This window comes from Tachyglossus aculeatus, chromosome 8, assembly GCF_015852505.1.
Source record: "Tachyglossus aculeatus isolate mTacAcu1 chromosome 8, mTacAcu1.pri, whole genome shotgun sequence".
Taxonomy (NCBI): domain Eukaryota; kingdom Metazoa; phylum Chordata; class Mammalia; order Monotremata; family Tachyglossidae; genus Tachyglossus; species Tachyglossus aculeatus.
The window spans coordinates 24,422,212-24,442,502 of record NC_052073.1 but is presented as its reverse complement, the minus strand read 5'-3'; the positions used below and the strand labels follow the sequence as shown (position 1 = coordinate 24,442,502).

Sequence of the window (20,291 nt, the reverse complement as noted above, 5' to 3'; positions counted from 1 at the left end):
AACATATAGAGGCGGTCCCTACCTGACGACGGGCTCATAGTATGGTATTTATTGAGCACTTACTGTGTGCAGAGCCCCGCACTCAGCACTTGGGAGATAGTCCAATACAACAGAGTTGGCAAATACGTTCCCTGCCCATCTTGAGCGTGCAGTCTAGAGGGGGAGACAGACATTAATAGAAATGAATAATTTATAATATGGAATTTATACATATGTACATAAGTGCCGAGGGTGGGGCAATTATCAAATGCTCAAAGGTCACAGATCCCAACTGCCTAAACGCGTAGAAGCAGCGTGGCTCAGTGGAAAGAATGCGGGCTTGGGAGTCAAGGGTCATGGGTTCAAATCCCGGCTCTGCCACTTGTCAGGTGTGTGACTTTGGGCAAGTCACTTCACTTCTCTGGGCCTCAGTTACCTCATCTGTAAAATGGGGATTAAGACTGTGAGCCCCCCGTGGGACAACTTGATTACCTTGTAACCTCCCCAGCGCTTAGAACAGTGCTTTGCACATAGTAAGCACTTAATAAATACCATCGTTATTATTATTATTATTATTAGAAAGGCTGTTGGCTGGTCCTGGCTGAACATTCCCCATCTGCACCCCCATTCCCCTCTGGGTAGCGGACCGGACACCCCAGCCACACTGATCCCCTGGCCTTGTTTGCTAATATGCCATTATTATTATTATTATTATTATTATTATTATTATTATTATTATTATTGTTGTTATTATTCCATGAAATAATGGACACCACCCCTGTTCCTGTCACTCACCAGTCATGCTGACCTTTTAAAGTCAAGCTACATAGCGTCCATTTCCCTTCTTCCCAATTCCTTTTGATGCCAGTGGGTGTAAACTGAGAGGTTGAGTGGTTGTGCTGATTGCTGTGGAAAATGACACATCTCTGAGAGGAGGCGGCTACAGGTCCATTCTGTTTGACTGAAAAATGTAGCCCCTGGCATTTCTAGTTTTTATTTTTTTAAAAGGCATTTGTTAAGCACTTACTATATTCCAGGCTCTGTACTAAACGCTGGGGTAGACACAAGTCAGTCTGTGAGCAGTGCACTTTACCAAGTTCTTGGGTGTATACAATATAAATAATTGTGCTATTTGTTAAGAACTTACTATTCACTCATTCCGTCGATCGTATTTATTGAGCGCTTACTGTATGCAGAGCACTGTACTAAGCGCTTGGGAAGTACAATTTGGCAACTTATAGAGACAGTCCCTCCCCAACAACAGGCTCACAGTCTAGAAGGGGGAGACAGACAAGAAAACAAAACATGCAGGCAGGTGTCAAAATCGTCAGAACAGAACAAATAGAATTAAAGCTATATGCACATCATTAACAAAATAAATAGAATAGTAAATATGTACAAGTAAAATAAATAGAGTAATAAATCTGTACAAATATATATACAGGTGCTGTAGGGAGGGGAAGGAGGTAAGGCAGGGGGATAGGGAGGAGGAGAGGAAAAAGGAGGCTCAGTCTCGGAAGATCTCCTGGAGAAGGTGAGCTCTCAGTAGGGCTTTGAAAGGAGGAAGAGAGCTGGCTTGGTGGATGTATGTGCCAGACACTGTGCTAATCACTGAGGTAGATACAAGCTAACAAGAGTGGACACAGTCCATTTCCCATTTGAGACTCACAATCTTAATCCCCATTTTACAGATGAGGGAACTGACGCCTAGAGAAGTTCAGTAACTTGTCCAAGGTTACACAGCAGACGAGTGACGGAGCCGGAATTAGTACACAGGTCCTTCTGATTCCCAGGCTCGTGCTCTGTCCGCTAGGCCATGCCGCTTCTCAGCCACATGAATGCCTCTAGCTAGTGTCATCTCTGCTCCTTTTTCATTGTTGCTCAGCAAACACCCAATTGTTGGTAGATGTTTTGTGCGGCCACCATGGAGTGGTTTGCTTTCCTCCCAGAGAGCAGGCGAAGCAGTCTCCACGTCCTCACCTAGTTTATAAGCAATAGGCCTCCAATATCACTTGTATCTTGTGCCTCCTTCTTTATCACAGAACTTTTTTATGAGGGATTGAACTTTATGGCCATCATTAATCTCTAAACTCAACCTCCATAACTGCCTCAAAATAACTTTCATAACTGCCTCAAAATAACTTTCATCTAAAGGCATTTGGAGATCTTTTTTTTTTTCAAAGGGAGGGCACTCTCCCTCAGTAACAACCTAATTAACATCTGGAGCCCGGTTATAGGTTGCTGTTTTATAACCATTTGGCACTCCCAGGAACAGCTTCAGATCCTGATAGGTCACAAGAGTGATAAAGATCAGGAGAGAAACATGTGTTTTGTCTGAATTCATTTTTGAGAGTCCTTCTGGCCAGGAAGGTGGTGGTTTGAAATAAGCTTCTCTGAGGATGGTACTGGTCTCCCAGGCCAGCCGGCACAGCCAAAGAGTCTTAATTATCTGGGAATTGGGCCCGGGAGGGAGCTGAGCCTGATAACTAGGGCCAAATCAGACTTTTCGTGGATCATCAATACAGTTGGAGAACTCCCTCCCACCATTTGCTTTGGACCAACTGCTCATTTCGCTTCATTTTCGCCACCAACCTGGATCCGCCTCGTCTTGGCCGACGTCAAGACCACCCAGTACAGTGGGGCTGGATTGTTTTCTCTCCACTCGAGCATCACTGAGAAGGAAAAAAGAAATGGCGCTCGCCTGGGCAGACAAGGTGTGGGGAGGAGATCGGAAGTGCTAATTCAGATCAAGAGGGCTTTGTCTGGCTAAACGTGAGGGGGACGCCATTTTAATGAGTGATTTCTCTCTATTTTTCTAGTTTGATGGGGAGAACATGTACATGGGAATGAATGACAATAACCAGGAGTTCCTATCAGCCAATCAGGTAAGTGTCCTTCAACAGCTTTGGGGACAGAAGATTTAGTCGAAACACTGGGGAGGGGATGAGAGGATGGGTCAGGAATCAGTTTCTGCCTCAGTCTGGGAGGCAGTTTTACACTCCATTGGAGCAGCAGCGTGGGAGGGGGTGGGAGAGAAGCATTTCCATTTTTAAAGACACCAGATTGTGGTGGTGGGAGTTTGGGGTTGGCGGGGGAGGATGGTCAGAGAGTGCACTTTGGAAGAATCTGGGACCGACCCAGGCCGTTCAGGGCAAGGCTTTAATGCCACAGACACGGGAAGGTGAAACAGAAAATTGGATATTTTCCATAAATCAACTCCCAGTTTACTTTTGGCTCCCAGAGTAACTGAATATTTAATGGTAACAGGGAACAGGCCTCCCCGGGCTGGTCCAGAATGGAAGTATTGAACTCCCTCCCCTTGGCATCCTGCTGTGATCACCCATGGATGCCCAGACCGTTGAGATGTGGAAGAGAAGGGGGTCCTCTTGGCAGAGTATCGGGGCAACCTGCCTGAGATGGCTATGGCTGCTAGAAGAGCGGGTTTGGTGGGTAACCCAGGAACCACCATCCTGGAAAAGTGGTTCTAAGACTTATGGAGAGACTTTTTTATGGTATTTGTTAAGCGCTTACTACGTGCTAGGCATTATACTCAGGTCTGGCCCTTAAACCAAGACCTTAGAAAGAGTCAGCTGTCTGGAAAGATCCCTGTTTTCTCCAGTTAGGGGAGGCAGCCTGGCCTAGTGGTTAGAGCCCAGGCCTAGGAGTCAGGAGGACCTAGGCTCCGCCACTTATCTCCTGTGTGACCTTGGGTGAGTCACTTAACTTCTCTGTTTCTCTGTTCCCTCTTCTGTAAAATGGGGATTAAGACTGTGAATCCCATGTGGTACAGGAACTGCATTCAACTGGATTACCTTGTATCTACCCCGGTGCTTAGTACAGTGCCTGGTACATAGTAAGCGCTTGACAAATACCATTAAAAAAAAGGTAGGTCCTCCCTGTGAGACTCCATCTCTCCCTATGTCCCCTAACCAAGTTGTTGGGGTGATGCCTTGTGCCTGCGATGATCCAGAAAGTCCAGAATTGGCACTTGGGGTACCCAAGTATCCTGCCCCAGCTGCTTCCCAGGATAGCATTCTCCGCACCAGAATTCCCTCCCCCCCCCCAACCCTTCCTTCACCATCCCACATTCCAGGAATAGCCCCACTTAGAGAAGAGGGTTTACTCCCAGCTGCCAATCCATGGGAGAGGGAATTCTGAGAAAGTCCTCAGCCAACAGGAAAGCAAGTAGGAGGAGGAGTGTAGGGGGGTAGAGCACTGGAAGAGCAGTGAATCATGAATGTCTCCAAGCCAATTTACACCAACCAGATCCTTGGGAGGGCCCATCTCCTGTGGCTACCATGCTGAGATCGCCCAGGCGTTCTTTCTGAATGGATGTTCAGTAGAGTAATGAGGGCAAGGCAGAATTCTCTAGAGGACTTCGGTTGTGTAGATATCCCATCCCTGCCTCCCTCTCCCTTGTTCAGATCAGGGAGAATGCTGACTCCAGGGGGAGATTTGAGTTTGGCCTGGCATCGTCCAGGAGGAGAAACCTGCTGCCTATTGTCTCCTCAACAACAGGGCTTCGTTTTAAAAAAAGAAAAGATTCCCCTGGGAAAAGTCCACCCAGCTCATTTTGTGTTTCACCTTGAGGGAAAAGAACTTTGAAGAGGGGCCCAGGTCCTAGCAGGCCAATATGTATACACCATCACCTCATCCAAGCCCTTTAAAGTTTCACCTAGTGCAATTTTCTGGGCACCTAGGGTCCCAGAGTTCAGAAACCTTAGGAGAGTGCCCTGACAGTCGTTTTGGCTACCTGATTTTCCTACCCAATCATCCTCACTCCCCCAAATCAACACCACACTGCCCCGCCCCCCTCCTCATTCTTCATTTTCAAAATCCCTTCACCATCTCTGGGAATCCTGATAAAGGCAGAAGTCCATTGTAGCAACCTAGATTAGAACTCAGTGGAGTAAGGACCTGGCAGTGTTATCTCCCCAACTATGAGACTGTCTGATTCTGCAGGCAGAGAAGCAGCGTGGCCTAGTGGGTAGACCACAGACCCGGGAGTCGGAGGACTTGGGTTTTAATCCCATCTCTAGGCTTGCCTGCTCTGTGACCTGTCACTTCACTTCTCTGGGCCTCAGTTACCTCATCTGTAAAATGGGGATTTAATGCATCTTCTCCCTCCCCCTTAGACTGTGAGCCCCAAGTGGAACAGGGACTGTGTCCAACCTGATTATTTTATATCTAGCCTAGTGGTTAGTTCCAGTGCTTGGCACATAATAAGCGCATAACACCACAATTGGTATTATTATTATTTAACAGGCTCAGAGGCAGTGGAACTGTAAGCTCATTGAGGTCAGGGAATGTGTCTGTTTATCATATTGTACTCTCCCAAGGGCTCTGCACACAGTAAGCACTCAATAAATAGGATGGACTAACTGACCAACTGATTGGGAGCCTCTGGGGCCAGAACCACAGTCACTTCTGATGCTGATTCGCTCTTGTGAGTCACTCCTGGAGCAAATCACTCTGGTTGGATCCGTCCCGTGGTCCCGATTTTGCTCACCCTAGACATCCAGTCTTAGTGAGAGGTTGAAGAGGTAATCCCCATTTTACAGATGAGGAAACTGAGGTGCAGAGAAGTTCCAAAATTCACAGAGCAGGCAAGTGGCAGAGCCAGGATTAGAACTCACATACTGTGATTCCCAGGCCCCTGCTCTTTCCACAGGGCCACACTGCCCCTGCTGAAGATGCGAAAAGCATGTCCTGCTCACTATGATCCTAAGAGTGGGTGGGCCCAGAGTGGATTGCAGTGAGCCGGCAGGCTCAGAGGTGATCGCAGTGAACGGGCAGGCTCAGAGGTGATTGGAGTGAGCGGGCAGCCACCAAGGGGGTTGCAGTGAGAGGGTAGACAGTGAGGGGATTGCAGTGAGCAGGTAGGCCCAGAGAGGATTGCAGTGAGTTGGTAGGCCCAGAGAGGATTGCAATGAGTGGACAGGCATGCTTAGAGCATCTGTAGCAGGGTGAGTGCCACCAGGTAATAGACACTGCAGGTGGAAATGCAGCCACTTCCAAATCTTAAACCCCTTTCCACTTCCTCATGATGGGTGGGCAGGGCATGTGTCTATTTATTGTTACACTGTACACTCCCAGGCACTTAGTACCGTGCTTTGCACACAGTAAGCACTCAGTAAATTCAATTGACTGAGTGAATGAATGAAAGGCACCAGGTTGTGAGGATGTCGACAAGCAGCCCACCAACCCAAATGATTGCCCACCTTGGGGGAGATCCTAAAATTACCAAAACACATGGAGTCAATCAATCAATCAATCGTATTTATTGAGCGCTTGAAGGAAAAAAAAGGTTAATTGATTTTTGGCAAGTTCCAATTAAATGTCACTTGAGGATCACATTTATGGTTAACAGACCTTGTCCCCATTGTGGGAACAACGTAGGGGTTTTGACGAGGAAGATTGCTAGGGGGCACTGATAAGAGAGGCTCCCTAGAAATAATAATAATAATTGTAGTATTTGTTAACCGCTTACTAGAAGCCAGGTACTGTCCTAAGCGCTCGGGTACTTACAAGGTATTAGATGCCTTGCGACGATATGAAAATAAAGATACATCGTAGGCACTTTAGAACACTTAAAAAAAATAACTGCCCTTCAGATTTGCAAAGGTCTGCACAGAAAAGAGCCAGCAAAGAAACCAAAACCTCAGAACTTTAAAAATAAACCCGAAGCAAACCAAAGCTACCGGCGTGTACATTTGGCATGTACATAGAGTCATACGTGCCCACCCCCTCTCCTTCCCCACCTCAGACTTCTCAGACCCCACAGATCCCACATAAAGGCTGCGTCCACTTTGGCTCTCCTCAGATAGCCACGGGAAAGGGCTGCCACGGTCCACGGGACCAGAGGGAATCCCCATTAATCCCAGATTAAAATTGTATCAGGGAAAAACCAGCTTTCACTACCACATTTCCCATGCAGTCATTTCTAGTCTCTCAAGTTCTGTCATGACTCGATTTGGATAGAAAACACGCTCTTCCCACATCAGGCTGTTCTGGGCACAGCCCAATCCACGGTCAATGAATCAATCAGTTGCATTCATTGAACACTTACTGTGTGCAGAGCATTTTACTGAGCCCTCGGGAGATAAGAAATAACGGAGTTGGTAGGTGTATTTCTTGCCTACAGCGAGCCTCCAGTCTAGAAGTTGGCACAAGTACATTTGCTGTAGAAAGACACGGTCGTGGGCAGGTCCAGCGTGTTGGATGTGGGATAATGCGGCTGTTCGGTACTGGGGAGAACTCTGGGTCTGGTTGGCAACTTTACGGGATTTAATATAGAAAAATAACTATGAGGGGCAAGGGTGGAGACCGATCTGCTGGGGGTGGACATTACAATAATGTAGGAATTTGTTTCAAAAAATGTGGACTATCGTGGTCTCTTCACTGTCTATTCCCGACCATTTCCGTTAATTAATGATGACTAGTGTGTGTTCTTTCCATAAAGTGGAAGTCTTCAAGAATGCCACTGCCATGGTACAGTAATAATGAGTGTTCTTGATTCCAATGGTTTATATTCCTTTTTCCTTGCCTGTCTCCCCTCCAACCTCGACTCAGTTTCTCAGACCCTTTCTGCTTTTTTGAGCGTGCAACCAAATCTCCTTCTGGCCTCCCAGTTTGTACTTCTCTATGCCCCTAACATCCCCCAGACGTTTCCCTGTTCCTTCATTAATGGCTCTGAGAACCTGATTCTTCTCCCCTATTCTTTCTCCCCAGTTCCTGCCTTCCCCTTTCTCTGTGCTTTGCAGACGGTAAGCGCTCAATGAATACGATTGAATGAACACCCTCAGCCCACCCTCCCCGCCCATTTCCTGGTTTGTCAGAAACCCGTGAGAATTTAGCGGTCTCCCCCAAGAGGTACCTGATTCACGCTCTGATAGAGAAGCAATGTGGCCTAGTGGGAAGAGCACAGATCTTGGAGCTAGAGGACTTGGCTCGTTATCTTGGCTCCGCCAGCCGTCTGCTGTGTGACCATGGGCAATTCGCTGCACTTCTCTGTGCGTTTTGTTCTCCTCTGTAGATCTACCAGTAAATCCCTCATCATGCAGCCTCCTATCTGCCTAAGTTCTCTCTAAAGCTGCTATGAATGGATCTAGCAGTCGATCTATCAGTGGTATTTAAGCACCACCCCAGCGCTTACTCCAGTGCCTGGCACGATAAAGAAAAAATATATACCTGCCTTTGTATAAAAAGATGTGCTCCTGGTATTAAAGTTCTCTAGGCTAAAGAGAGAATGGAGAAACTAAGCCTGAGGAAAAAACCCACCCCACCAAGAACCAAGTGTTTTAATGAACAACGTCTGTAGTCTGGAAGCTCTAGTCTATAAGCTCATTGTGGGCAGGGAATGAGTCTGTTTATTGTTTTATTGTAATAATAATAATGATGGCATTTGTTAAGCGCTTACTATGTGTCAAGCGCTGTCGCCCAAGCACGTAGTACAGTGCTTTGCACACAATAAGTGCTCAATAAATACAACTGAATGAATGGTCGAGAAGTATTCCCTTTGAGCGGCCGAGGGGTGGTTGCTAAGAGCAGAAAAATTGGAAGGAGAGCAGTCAGGTTAGATCCAGAGAGCGTCTGGCTAGCATGGGAAAGATCAGAAATGTCATTTCTCAAAGAGAGAATTCCAAAGCACATGGGTAAAATAATTTACCAATTAATCAAAGACTTCGTAATTAGCATGCTTGTTTGTTTCTCTCTCACCCGAGTATGCACAAACACGGAGTTTTGGTGTGTGTTTTTTCATATGCACAGCTGCAAATTGACTCTGAAGCGGTGTCCCCTGGAGATTGCCAGTTGTAGGATGATTGCTCTCCCATTTGAATCAATCAACAGTATTATCGAGCCCCCGCTGGGTACAGAGCACTGTACCAAAAGCACCAGAATAATAATAATATTAGAACAGCGTTTGGCACATAGTAAGCACTTAATAAATGCCATCGTTATTAGCATTAATAATAATAATTGTGGTATTTGTTAAGCACTTACTATGTGCCGGGAATTGTACTAAGCGCTGGGGTGGATGAAACAAATCAGGTTGGTCCCAGTCCCTGTCCCACGAGGGGCTCACAGTCACAGTCCCCATTTTAGAGATGAGGTAACTGAGGCACAGAGAAGCGAAGTGACTTGCCCAAGGTCACACAGCAGACAAGTGGCAGAGCTGGAATTAGAACCCACGACCTTCAGAAGCGAGGGACGTGGTCGGATCCTGCCCTCTAGGGGCTTACAACCTAACGAATCATGAATCGCAGTTTGAAAAAAAGAGCCGCAACCGCCATCACCCTTTCTGGCCACTCCTGGGGTTCAACCTTTGTGAAGGGGTGATGAGCTCATCACCCCAGCCATAAGGCCTCCTGCAGACCAGTTCAGGGAGCGGTTCAATCAATCAATCAATCAGTGGTATTTATTGAGCACTTACTAGGTGCAGGACACCGTACTAAGCGCTTGGGAGAGGGCAACAGCACTAGCAGACAGGTTTTTTGTTTTCTGTGGTATTTGTTAAACACTTACTACGTGCCAGGTATTGGTCTAAGTGCTAGAAGAGGACCCTGAGGCACAGAGAAGTGAAGTGACTTGCCCACGGTCACACAGCAGACAAGTGGTAGAGCCAGGATTAGAACCCAGAACCTTCTGTCTCCCAGGCCCATGCTCTATCCGCTAAGCCTTGCTGCTTCTCGCTCCCTGCCCATAACAGCTGAGATTGTGAGCCCTATGTGGGACAGGGATTGGGTCCAACCCGATTTTCTTGCATCTACCCCAGTGCTTAGTACAGTACCGGACCAGTATTAAACACTTAAGAAAGAACACAATTATTCTTTCAGCTGTATTTATTGAGCGCTCCCTGTGTGCAGAGCACCGTACTAAGTGCTTGGGAGAGTACAATACAACAATAAGCAGACACATTCCTTGCCCACAACAAGCTTACAGCATTATTATCATTTTTATTAATATTAATATTATATTATACATATATATTAATATTATATATTAATAATATTAATTGTCTTTTAGACTGTGAGCCCACTGTTGGGTAGGGACTGTCTCTATATGTTGCCAACTTGTACTTCCCAAATGCTTAGTACAGTGTTCTGCACACAGTAAGCGCTCAATAAATATGATTGATTGATAATAATAATGGCATTTGTTAAGCACTTATTATGTGCAAAGCACTGTTCTAAGCACTGGGGAGGTTACAAGGTGATCAGGTTGTCCCACAGGGGGGCTTACAGTCTTAGTCCCCATTTTACAGATGAGGTAACTGAGGCACAGAGAAGTGAAGTGACTTGCCCAAAGTCACACAGCTGACAATTGGCGGATCCAGGATTTGAACCCATGACCTCTGACTCCAATCCCAGGCTCTTTCCACTGAGCCACACTGCTTCTCCATTCCAGTCCTGTGGGCAGACCCCCACCCTTCTCCCAGCGCGGTTGGGGTGAAATGTTTAACTAAATCCATCAGGTTCCATGTCTCCCGGAAAACCTTTGCCCCCCATGCAGGCGGGGCTGCTAATGGGGAACAGTCTTTCCTGGTCCATCCTTCCCTGGAACACCTGCTCTTTGCTTTCTGTTTACTCTGCCCTGTAGCTTTACCCTGCAGAGGGATTTTATGACCTAGCCATAAACAAGTATTAGACCCAATTGGAGAGCTGACAGGGGTGCAGAGTTGAAATTCACTTTCGGAATAGCATATGGAAGCATTCTGTGCTCTTTCAGAACCAAAGGGTTTTGATTTTGGGGAACGTTTCCCTTGAAAAACAGCACCCTGTCACCATCGCCCTCCCTGCCATCAGCCACCCATTTACCCCTCTGCTCAGCCTTCAGTCAGTCAAGCATGTTTATATGCGCAGAGCACTATACTAAGCGCTTGGGAGAGTACAGTGTAACAATAAACAGACACAGTCCCTGCCCACAATGAATTTACAGTTTCACGTCCCCAACTTGGATTTGTACCCTTCATTCAATCCCACAACACTTATGTACGTAGTCAAGTGAGAGGCAGCAGGGTTTAGTGGCTAGAGCACGAGCTTGAAAGTCAGAAGGACCTGAGTTCCAATTCTGGCTCTGCTACGTGTCTGCCGTTTGACCTTGGGCAAGTCACTTAACTTCTGGGAATGTGTCCGTTATATTGTACTCTCCCAAGCACTTAGCATAGTGCTCTGCACACAGTAAGTGCGCACTAAATTCATTCAGTCGTATTTATTGAGAGCTTACTGTGTGCAGAGCACTGTACTAAGCGCTTTGGAAGTACAAGTTGGCAACATATAGAGACAGTCCCTACCCAACAATAGGCTCACAGTCTAGAAGGGGGAGACAGACAACAAAACAAAACATGTAGACAGGTGTCAAAGTCATCAGAACAAATAATAATAATGATGGCATTTATTAAGCACTTACTATGTGCAAAGCACTGTTCTAAGCACTGGGGAGGTTACAAGGTGATCAGGTTGTCCCACGGGGGGCTCACAGTCTTAATCCCCATTTTACAGATGAGGTAACTGAGGACCAGAGAAGTGAAATGACTTGCCCAAAGTCACACAGCTGACAAGTGGCGGAGCCAGAATTTGAACCCATGACCCCTGACTCCAAAGCCCGGGCTCTTTCCATTGAGCCATGCTGCTTATAATAGAATTAAAGCTATATGCACATCATTAACAAAATAACTAGAATAGTAAATATATACAAGTAAAATAAATAGAGTAATAAATCTGTACAAATATATATATACAAGTGCCGTGGGGAATGCAATTGCTAGATTGATTGATTCTCTGTGCCTCAGTTACCTCATCTATAAAATAGGGACTAAGACTATGAATGCTATGTGGGACAGGGATTGTGTCCAAACCGATTAACTTGTATCTGCCCCAGTGCTTAGTACTGTCCTTAACACATAGTAAACACTTAAAACATACCATTAAAAAAATAGCCTAAATTGATTTTAATGTCTGTTTCCCCCTCTAGACTGTAAGCTCTCTGTGGGCAGGGAACATGTCTACCAACTCGGTGCTCTCCCTAGTATTCTGCACACAGTAAGCACTCAATAAATATGATTGAGTGATTGTTCAGTTGATTGATTCACAGTTCCCATGGCAAGGACGTGCGGCGATTTTCCCACTGCAACCAGTGAGCTGTGCATAGGGAAGGGGAACTACAGGATGGGATCTTTGAGAGGAACAAAAGAGGTGAAAACAAACCTCTCTTAGTAGAGTGAAGATTTCCTCTTCCTCCCCACCCCCAATTCATTCAATCGTATTTATTGAGTGCTTACTGTGTGCAGAGCACTGCACTAAGCACTTGGGAAGTACAAGTTGGAAATCCAATCCAATCCAAACCTTCCCTCCTACCCAGTTTCCCGAGGGCCATTTGCCCGTCCACCGCTAGCCCAAGCTAGGAGGTTTGGATACGTGTATGCCTCCTCTATTCACCAGGTTTAAATAATCACACATTTATTAAAAAATGGTATTTTTTTAAGCCAATACTCTGTACCAAGCACTGTGCTTAACACTGAGGTAGATACAAGTTAATCAGGTTGGACTCAGTCCCGTGGTGCTCACAATCTTAATCCCCATGTTACAGATGACGGCACTGAGGCCCGGTGAAGTGACTTGCCCAAGGTCACACAGCAGTCAAGTGGCGGAGGCAGGATTAGAACCCAGGTCCTCCGTGGTTTCTCTGGTGTCTACCGTTTCCTCTCAATCTTCCCAGCCAAATTCCTGCCATTATTTTTCTCACTCCTGGGAAAGGCAGCTTGGTCTAGTGGAAGGATCTGGAATTCAGGACATCTCGGTTCTAGCCCAAGCTCTACCACTGGCCTGCTGTGTGACTTGGGTGAGGTCACCTAACCTCTCTGGGCCTCAGTTTTCTCTTCGATAAAATGGAGTTATTCATTCCTCCCTCTTCGGGAGCACGTAGAACACTGCTCTGCACACAGTAAGTGCTCAATACATACCATTGATTGATTGAAAAGTGGAGCATTTATGGAAACATTCATTGGAAGAAAATTTGTATCCAAGGAATGGAAGGTTGGAGTTTAGGGAAGTTAGCCTAGCTGTGAGAACTAAAAAAGAGAAGTTAATGAAGCCAGGGACAAAGGCCTCTCCTTGACACTAATCAGTCAGTGGTATTTACTGAGCGCTCACCAAGGGCAGAGAACCAAACTAAGCCCTTGAGAGAGTACAGTGTAATATAAAAGACACATTCCCTGCCTGCAATTCTAGCCAAACGGGCACACAGTGTGGGCAGGACCTTCCCACACCAGGATTCTAGCTGAAATGCCAAGTAGAAGCAAGTGTTCTGGAAGAATTGACTGTACCGTATTTTTTATCACTATTATTATTGTTGTTGTTATTATTAATAATAATAGTTTTATGGCATTTGCTAAGCACTTACTCTGTGCGCTTACTGGGGTAGATACAAGCTAATCAGGTTGAACACAGTCCACGTCCTTCATGGGGCTCGCAGTCTTCATCCCCATTTTACAGATGAAGTAGCTGAGGCCCAGAGAAGTGAAGTGACTTGTCCAAGGTCGCACAGCAGACAAGTGGTGGAGCCGGGACCAGAACCCAGGTCCTTCTAACTCCCAGGCCCTTACTATATCCACCAGGCAATGCTGCTCCTCTGTCTTTTCTAGTGAACACTTGCACGGGTGGATAAGTGACACTGCCCTTCGCCACTAGCTTCATCTTTGTGAAAGGGTAATATCACGGTGTTATGCACGTCAGGAAGTTGGTTGCTGTGAGTCCTTTGGCTGGAAGGAAGTCCTTTGGAAACAGCATTGGTCCTCTCAAGCCTGTAGGTTCTATTCCAGGCTCCACCACATGTCTGCTTTGTGATCTTGGGCAAGTCACTTAACTTCTTTGGGCCTCAGTTACCTCATCTGTAAAATGGGGATTAAGAGTTTGAGCCCCATATGGGACAGGGGCTGTATCCAACTTGATTAACTTGTATCTAGCCCAGGGCTTAGAACAGTGCCTGACACATAGTAAGCACTTAACTAGTACCATATTTTTAAAAAAAAAGAGTCAGTAAAACACAGAGCTAGAATTGGGCTCCCTTCAGGCTTCAAGTAATTACTTGTTTATTAATGAATCGACATTTGACCTAATGAAACAGCTCCCTAGAAGCCTAAAGAGTCACTATGGCCCTCCTAGTGGGTAGAGTTCCATTTAGCTAAGAACTTCGGTCAATCAATCAATCAATCAATCAATCGTATTTATTGAGCGCTTAGTGTGTGCAGAGCACTGTCCTAAGCGCTTGGGAAGTACAAGTTGGCAACATATAGAGACAGTCTCTACCCAACAGTGGGCTCACAGTCTAAAAGGGGGAGACAGAGAACAAAACCAAACATACTAACAGTGAGGAGAAGAAGGTGTGACCGCTATGGACACTTCTCTTCTGAGCTTTCTTTATATAGTGTCTTTCTCTCTCTCTACTGTGAATGTTCCCATGTAGCGATATCATTTTTTAAGCCATTTGTTCTACTGAGTGACCTTGGGCAAATCACTTCTCTTCTCTGACTTCCATTAACACATCTATTAAATGGCGATTAAGACTGTGAGCCCCAGGTGGGACATGGACTGATTAGCTTGTCTCTACCCCAGCACTTAGTACAGTTCCTGGCACATAAAGCATGCTCAACAAATGCCATATTTTTATAAAGTTCTTAGTACGTGCTGAGAGCACTGGGGTAAATTCGAGGTTATGAAATTGGACTCAATCCCAGTGCCACCCAGTGCTCACAGGCTTATCAGTTTCCACATGGGGACACTGAGGCCCAGAGTTGCCTGCTTAATGTCACACAGCATTCCAGTGGTAGAGCTGAGGTTCGAACTTGGGTCTCCTGATTTCCAGTCCTGTGCTCTTTCCCCTAGGCCACACTGCCACCCCTCATGGAGAGAAAAACCTCATTTTTACCAAGATCTTGGGTGGCAATTTTCTTCTTTCTTCGCCTCTGAAATGGTTGTTGGTGGGTGGGACATTTCTCCTCCTTTCCCAGCATTCTGACCCTCAGGTCTCCAATCAGCACCCTTGTTGACTTTTCCATTATTACTTGTTTACAGAACCCCATTTTATTACTGTGACCTTGACATCATGGCTAAGAGTGGTGCTGTTTTATTAGCGAAAATGTTCCAGGTATTATTTAGTATTTACTAAGCCTGCCGTACACCCAGTCAAGCACATTAAATAGAAAGAAGACTTTCCGAATCTCATTTTCCATCCATCCGGTGACTTACCTTGGGGCATTTCACGGAATGGGAATATTAGAATAACGCTCGGATCCTGTGTGCCACAGACCTATTCAAAATGACAAAGTTTGAGAGGTGAACAAAGTGCTTCCACAGCTTTGCATTTCTGTGGGGTTTCTACCCAAGAGTTGTCAAAGATCAGGAGTGCGAATTTCACCTCTCCTGGAGAAGGCAGCATGATGCTAATAGATTTGAGGGGAGAATCGGTCCAGTTTGCACCTAGGAATAAGCCTGGCAAGGTGTTCTGGCCATTGTGCAGTTGGAATTAGCCTGTTTACTCCAGCAGGAAGGGGTTTGCAATCTTTTTTTTTAATAGTATTTGCTAAGCTCCTACTATAAGTCAGACACTGTTCTAAGCACTTGGGTAGATACAAGGTAATCAGATTGTACACAATCCCTGTCCCAATGTGGGGTTCACAAGGAACTGAGGCACAGAGAAGTGAAGTGACTTACCCAGGATCACACAGCAGACAAGTGACGGAGCCAGGACTAGAAGCCCGGTCCTTCTGAGTCCCAGGCCTGTGCTCTATCCACTAAGCCACGCTGCCTCTCTATTCCAGAGGTTTCTCCTTGAAAGTGAAACATGCCACACTTAGCCAGTTAGTTCCAATAAACACAGAGGCCAGGGAAGGCTACTGGAAGATCGATAGGGATGGAGCCCCCCAAAATAAGGCAGAAGTTGGACGGGGAGGAGCAAACCAGGGTAAATCCAAATGTCCTTGGGCCCCAACTCTTTTCAAATGTACTGAAGCAGAAGACCGACCTTTTCTCCACTTCTTCTGCTGTCTGCTTTGTCCTATCTAGTTCTTCTTTTAGACTTCGAAATTCTTATCTACACTTAAGACATCCCACACATTCCCCACTATTTGATGGGTTGCCAGGGGAGCAGGGCTTAGGGGGGATTTTGAGGGGAACCATAGTCCAGTGCTAAGCCCTTGGGTCCAATTCTAGTCTTCTGTGTCATCTTGGTCACCCCCAAATCATATAAATCCATCAGCCATCTCTAGCACAATCAGTCGTATGTACTGAGTGCTTATTGTGTGCAGAGCACTGTACTAAGCGCTTGGGAGAGTACAATAACAGAGTTGGTAGACACATTCCCTGCCCACAATAAGCTTATGTTCTAGAGGAACAGAAGAACAAGAGAACCACCACATATAGAAACATAGTTATACCTAAAAAATTGATTGATATCCATCGCCCTTTGGTATGCACATTTAATCAATTGTGCATCTGATGATTTATCTTGAATTCTGTATTTGTCAACATTTTCATGTCAGCCTCCCTAAGCTTTGTGACTGGGAGAACTTGGGCAAGTCACTCAACCTCGCTCTGCTCCAGTTTCCTCTTCTGTAGAATGGCTTTCTGTTCTCCTTTGTATAGTCTGTGGGAGAGAGATTATGGCACAGGTTGTTTCTGATCTGATTATTTTGTATCTATTCCCCCTGACTTGTACATTTTCAATTATTTTTGTTACTCGATTTGTAAATGTATTCATGTCCATCTTCCCCATTAGAGCGTCACTTCTGCATTTTGTACATCCCAAGCGTTTAGTATGCTGCATTGCACTAAGTGGGCACTCAGTAAATACTACAACTACTGCTCCTGCTGCTGCTACTCCTCCTCTTTGGGTCTTCCTCTCCCCCTCCTCCCCCTCCCCCTGCCTTGCCTCCTTCCCCTCCCCACAGCACCTGTATATATGTTTGTACGTATTTATTACTCTGTTTATTTTATTTGTACATATTTATTCTATTTTATTTTGTTTTGTTAATATGTTTTGTTTTGTTGCCTGTCTCCCCCTTCTAGACTGTGAGCCTGCTGTTGGGTAGGGACCATCTCTATATGTTGCCAACTTGTACTTCCCAAGTGCTTAGTACAGTGCTCCGCACACAGTAAGCGCTCAATAAATAGGATTGAGTGAATGAATGGACGGGTCTCAGTTTCCTCCTCCGCAAAATGAGAGTGATGCCTGCTCTCTGTGACTTGTATCTGCACACAGAACTGTCAGATGTAATTGTCTTGTAACTATTCCTGAGCTTTGCACATTGCTTTGGCGACTGTGAGCCCACTGTTGGGTAGGGACTGTCTCTATATGTTGCCAACATGTACTTCCCAAGCGCCTAGTACAGTGCTGTGCACACAGTAAGCACTCAATAAATACGATTGATTGATTGATATAGTGGCGTTTACTAAATACCACGATTATTGTAAAGTGCTTTGATTTTTCGTTACCCGTTATTTCAGGTGGTCCTGTGAGGTAGCAAAGAGCATAGATTATCCACCCCGTTTTACCCATGATGAGTGGTGAAATGACCTGCTCAAGTCCACTCTGGCATCCAAAGAGTCGGAATTCAAATTCAGGTCACCCCCACTCCCAGGCTTATGCTACAAGCCTGGGAGACCTCATCGGTCTTCCCACCAGCCCTTCCGGCTGGGGGGAGGTATGCAGCATTATCCCAGCCTTGTCAGTGAGATGTTAGTCCCCCTAGCTGGAGTCAAAAAGCACCGTTATTCTCTGGAGGGTTTGTAAGTCGTAAGTCGCCGCTTTACTTGCCGAGAAACCACTTAAGCAATCTGACGGATCCATTGGTCACCACACAGAACGCCTTGGACATGTCTTTAACTGTACTCCATCTGGGGGTGAACAGTCTGGTGTTTGGTTTGGAGTCAGATGTTATACCCCTAGAACTTCCAGGGCCAGGTTTTTACTGGCTCCCGGCAGCAATGTGGCCCAGTGGATAGAGCGTGGGCCTGAGAGACAGAAGTCCCAGGTCTAATCCTGGCTCCGCCACTTGTCTGCTGTGTGACCTTGGGCAAGCCACTTCACTTCTCAGTGCCTCAGTGGCCTCATATGCAAAATGAGGATTCAGTACCTGTTCTCCCTCCTACTTACATTGTGAGCCCTGGGTTGGACAGGGACTGTGTCTGACCTGATTACCTGATTAACAAATACCACGATGAAGATGCTGATGGTAATCATTACGTTCTAACCATGGATGGATGAGGGCTGAATTCTCAGCCTTAGAAATGGTCCTGGTCTTGGGAGGGACAGAGTCAATCAATCAGTGGGATTTATTCAACATTTCCTGTGTGCGGAGCACTGTACTAAGCACTTGGGAGCATACAATACAACAGAGATGGCAGATACGTTCCCTGCCTGCAGTGAGCTTTCAGTCTAGAAGGGGAGACAGGCATTAAAATAAATAAATTGTGGATGTGTTCAGAACTGAGTGATGAGAGAGGTCTTATTAGCTGCTTCTCTGCAGTTTTCCTGCTTGCCCCACTGATAGGGGGTGGAAATATTCAGCCGATTTTCAGTTGGACTGTCCCCTGTCTGCTATGAGGACAGAGCTGGTTGTCTTTATCCCCAGTGGTATTTATTAAGTGCTTACTATGTGCTGTACTTAGCGCTTGGGAGAGTACGGTACAGCAAGGTATTTTTTTATGTGTGTTTTGAAGGTATTTGTTCAGCACTTACACTATGTGTCAAACACTGATCTAAGCACTGGGGTAGATACAAGTGAAGTGGTTTGGACTGGATTGGAAAATAGAAGAAGGGATAAAATACTGGTGCGTCTCTCCTGTATGCCCAGTGTCACCTCAGGGGGTAGAACACCAAGCTCTCCATTTTGTTTTAGAATAGTCAGCTGGAACCAAAGTTGAGTAGCCTCCAGAGTTCATAGTTCAAATCAATCAATCAGTGGTATTTATTGAGCACTTACTTTGTATACTAAGTGCTTGGGAGAGTACACTACAACAGAATTAGTAAGTACATCCCCTGTCCATTACAAGTTTACAGTCTAAAGGGGGAGACAGGCATTAATATGAATAAATAAGTAATTTGTAATATATAACAAAGTTATAGAGGTTGGGGTAGAGGTTGGGGGTGGGGCGAATACAAAGTGTCTAAAGGTGGCTTAAATAATAACAATAATAATAATGATATTTGTTATGTGCTTACTATGTGCCAAGCACAGTTCTAAGCGCTGGGAAGGTTACAGGGAATCAATTGCTACATTCTTCCAAATTCATAAGCCTTTTCCACTTAGGAAGCCCCTATTGTTCTTGCAACCTACGGCTGGAGAAGACAGGGTTGTGGTTCAGAACCATTGGAATGGATTTCTTTTCAGGTCTGGGCTCCGAGAAGCATGTCTCCAAGCCTCCCTCCAACCCCCAGTCTTGTAATTTGGAGGAAAAACCTGTGGAAATGGAACTCCATAATGTAATTGAAATGCTGATGGGCCGTTTGCTCCAGCCTTAGAGCCGCTCCTCGAACATAATTTGTCCTTCAATCAAAAAAGAGGAACATTGTGACCCCAGACATGAGTCAAATGCAGAAGTAATTCAACCTCCAGCACAGGCCAGTGTGGTAATGCATCTTGACATTTGATCAAACAACTGTGACTGTTTGACCCCTGAGAGGAGAGCGGTATTCATCGAAGCCTAATAAAGCTACAGAAAGCTGTTCCTTAGCCTTGTCATTACTTCTTTCTTCTCCCCACCCCTACACGGGGAGACTTTAGTACCAGAAACTCAGGCTCTTAGTACTGGGATCCCTTCCAAGAGCACATGGACCCCCTGTTGGTAACTAATAGATGCGATTATGGGATTAGGGGTAATAAAATGGGAAAAGGGTGGGGGAAAAGTGGTTAAAGCTGTCAATGGAGTCATTTCTAGGATGTCAGAGACTTAGCAAATGATTTGTGCGGTGAAAGAAAAGACTACAGAATTGGACCTGTGGGTGCCCACAGTCTTTTCTGTGATTCAAATGGAATTCCAAACCCAAATCAGTGTTGTTTTGGGCAACTCTTCCTCTTTCCAATAATGGGAGCTCTAGGTGTGTGGACAGTGCGATGTCAAAGCCACAGAGAGCACGGAAGTGTAAAGGTTGTTCTTGTTGCAGCCAGAGGAAGGATCTCTTGGGCCAGCTCGTTGCCAAATTTCTGCAAACGTGTCGAGGATTTTCTAGGCGTGAGTCCAATCGGTCTTTCTCCAGTTGCTGTCTGAACTCCGTAGTTGGCAGACTCCACCGTGGGATGGACACTCGCCATCTTG

General features: G+C 45.8%; 1 protein-coding gene across 4 annotated transcripts in view; it reads left to right on the top strand.

Annotated features, from left to right (window-relative positions):
* TOX2 (TOX high mobility group box family member 2) overlaps positions 1-20,291 on the top strand; it is a 291,212-nt gene that overhangs the window by 137,674 nt on the left and 133,247 nt on the right. For all 4 annotated transcript variants that reach the window (XM_038750718.1, XM_038750717.1, XM_038750715.1 and 1 more), the window contains exon 2: positions 2,799-2,864. In XM_038750718.1, the coding sequence (XP_038606646.1) occupies positions 2,799-2,864 (66 nt within the window). The remainder of the gene's footprint in view (positions 1-2,798; positions 2,865-20,291) is intronic.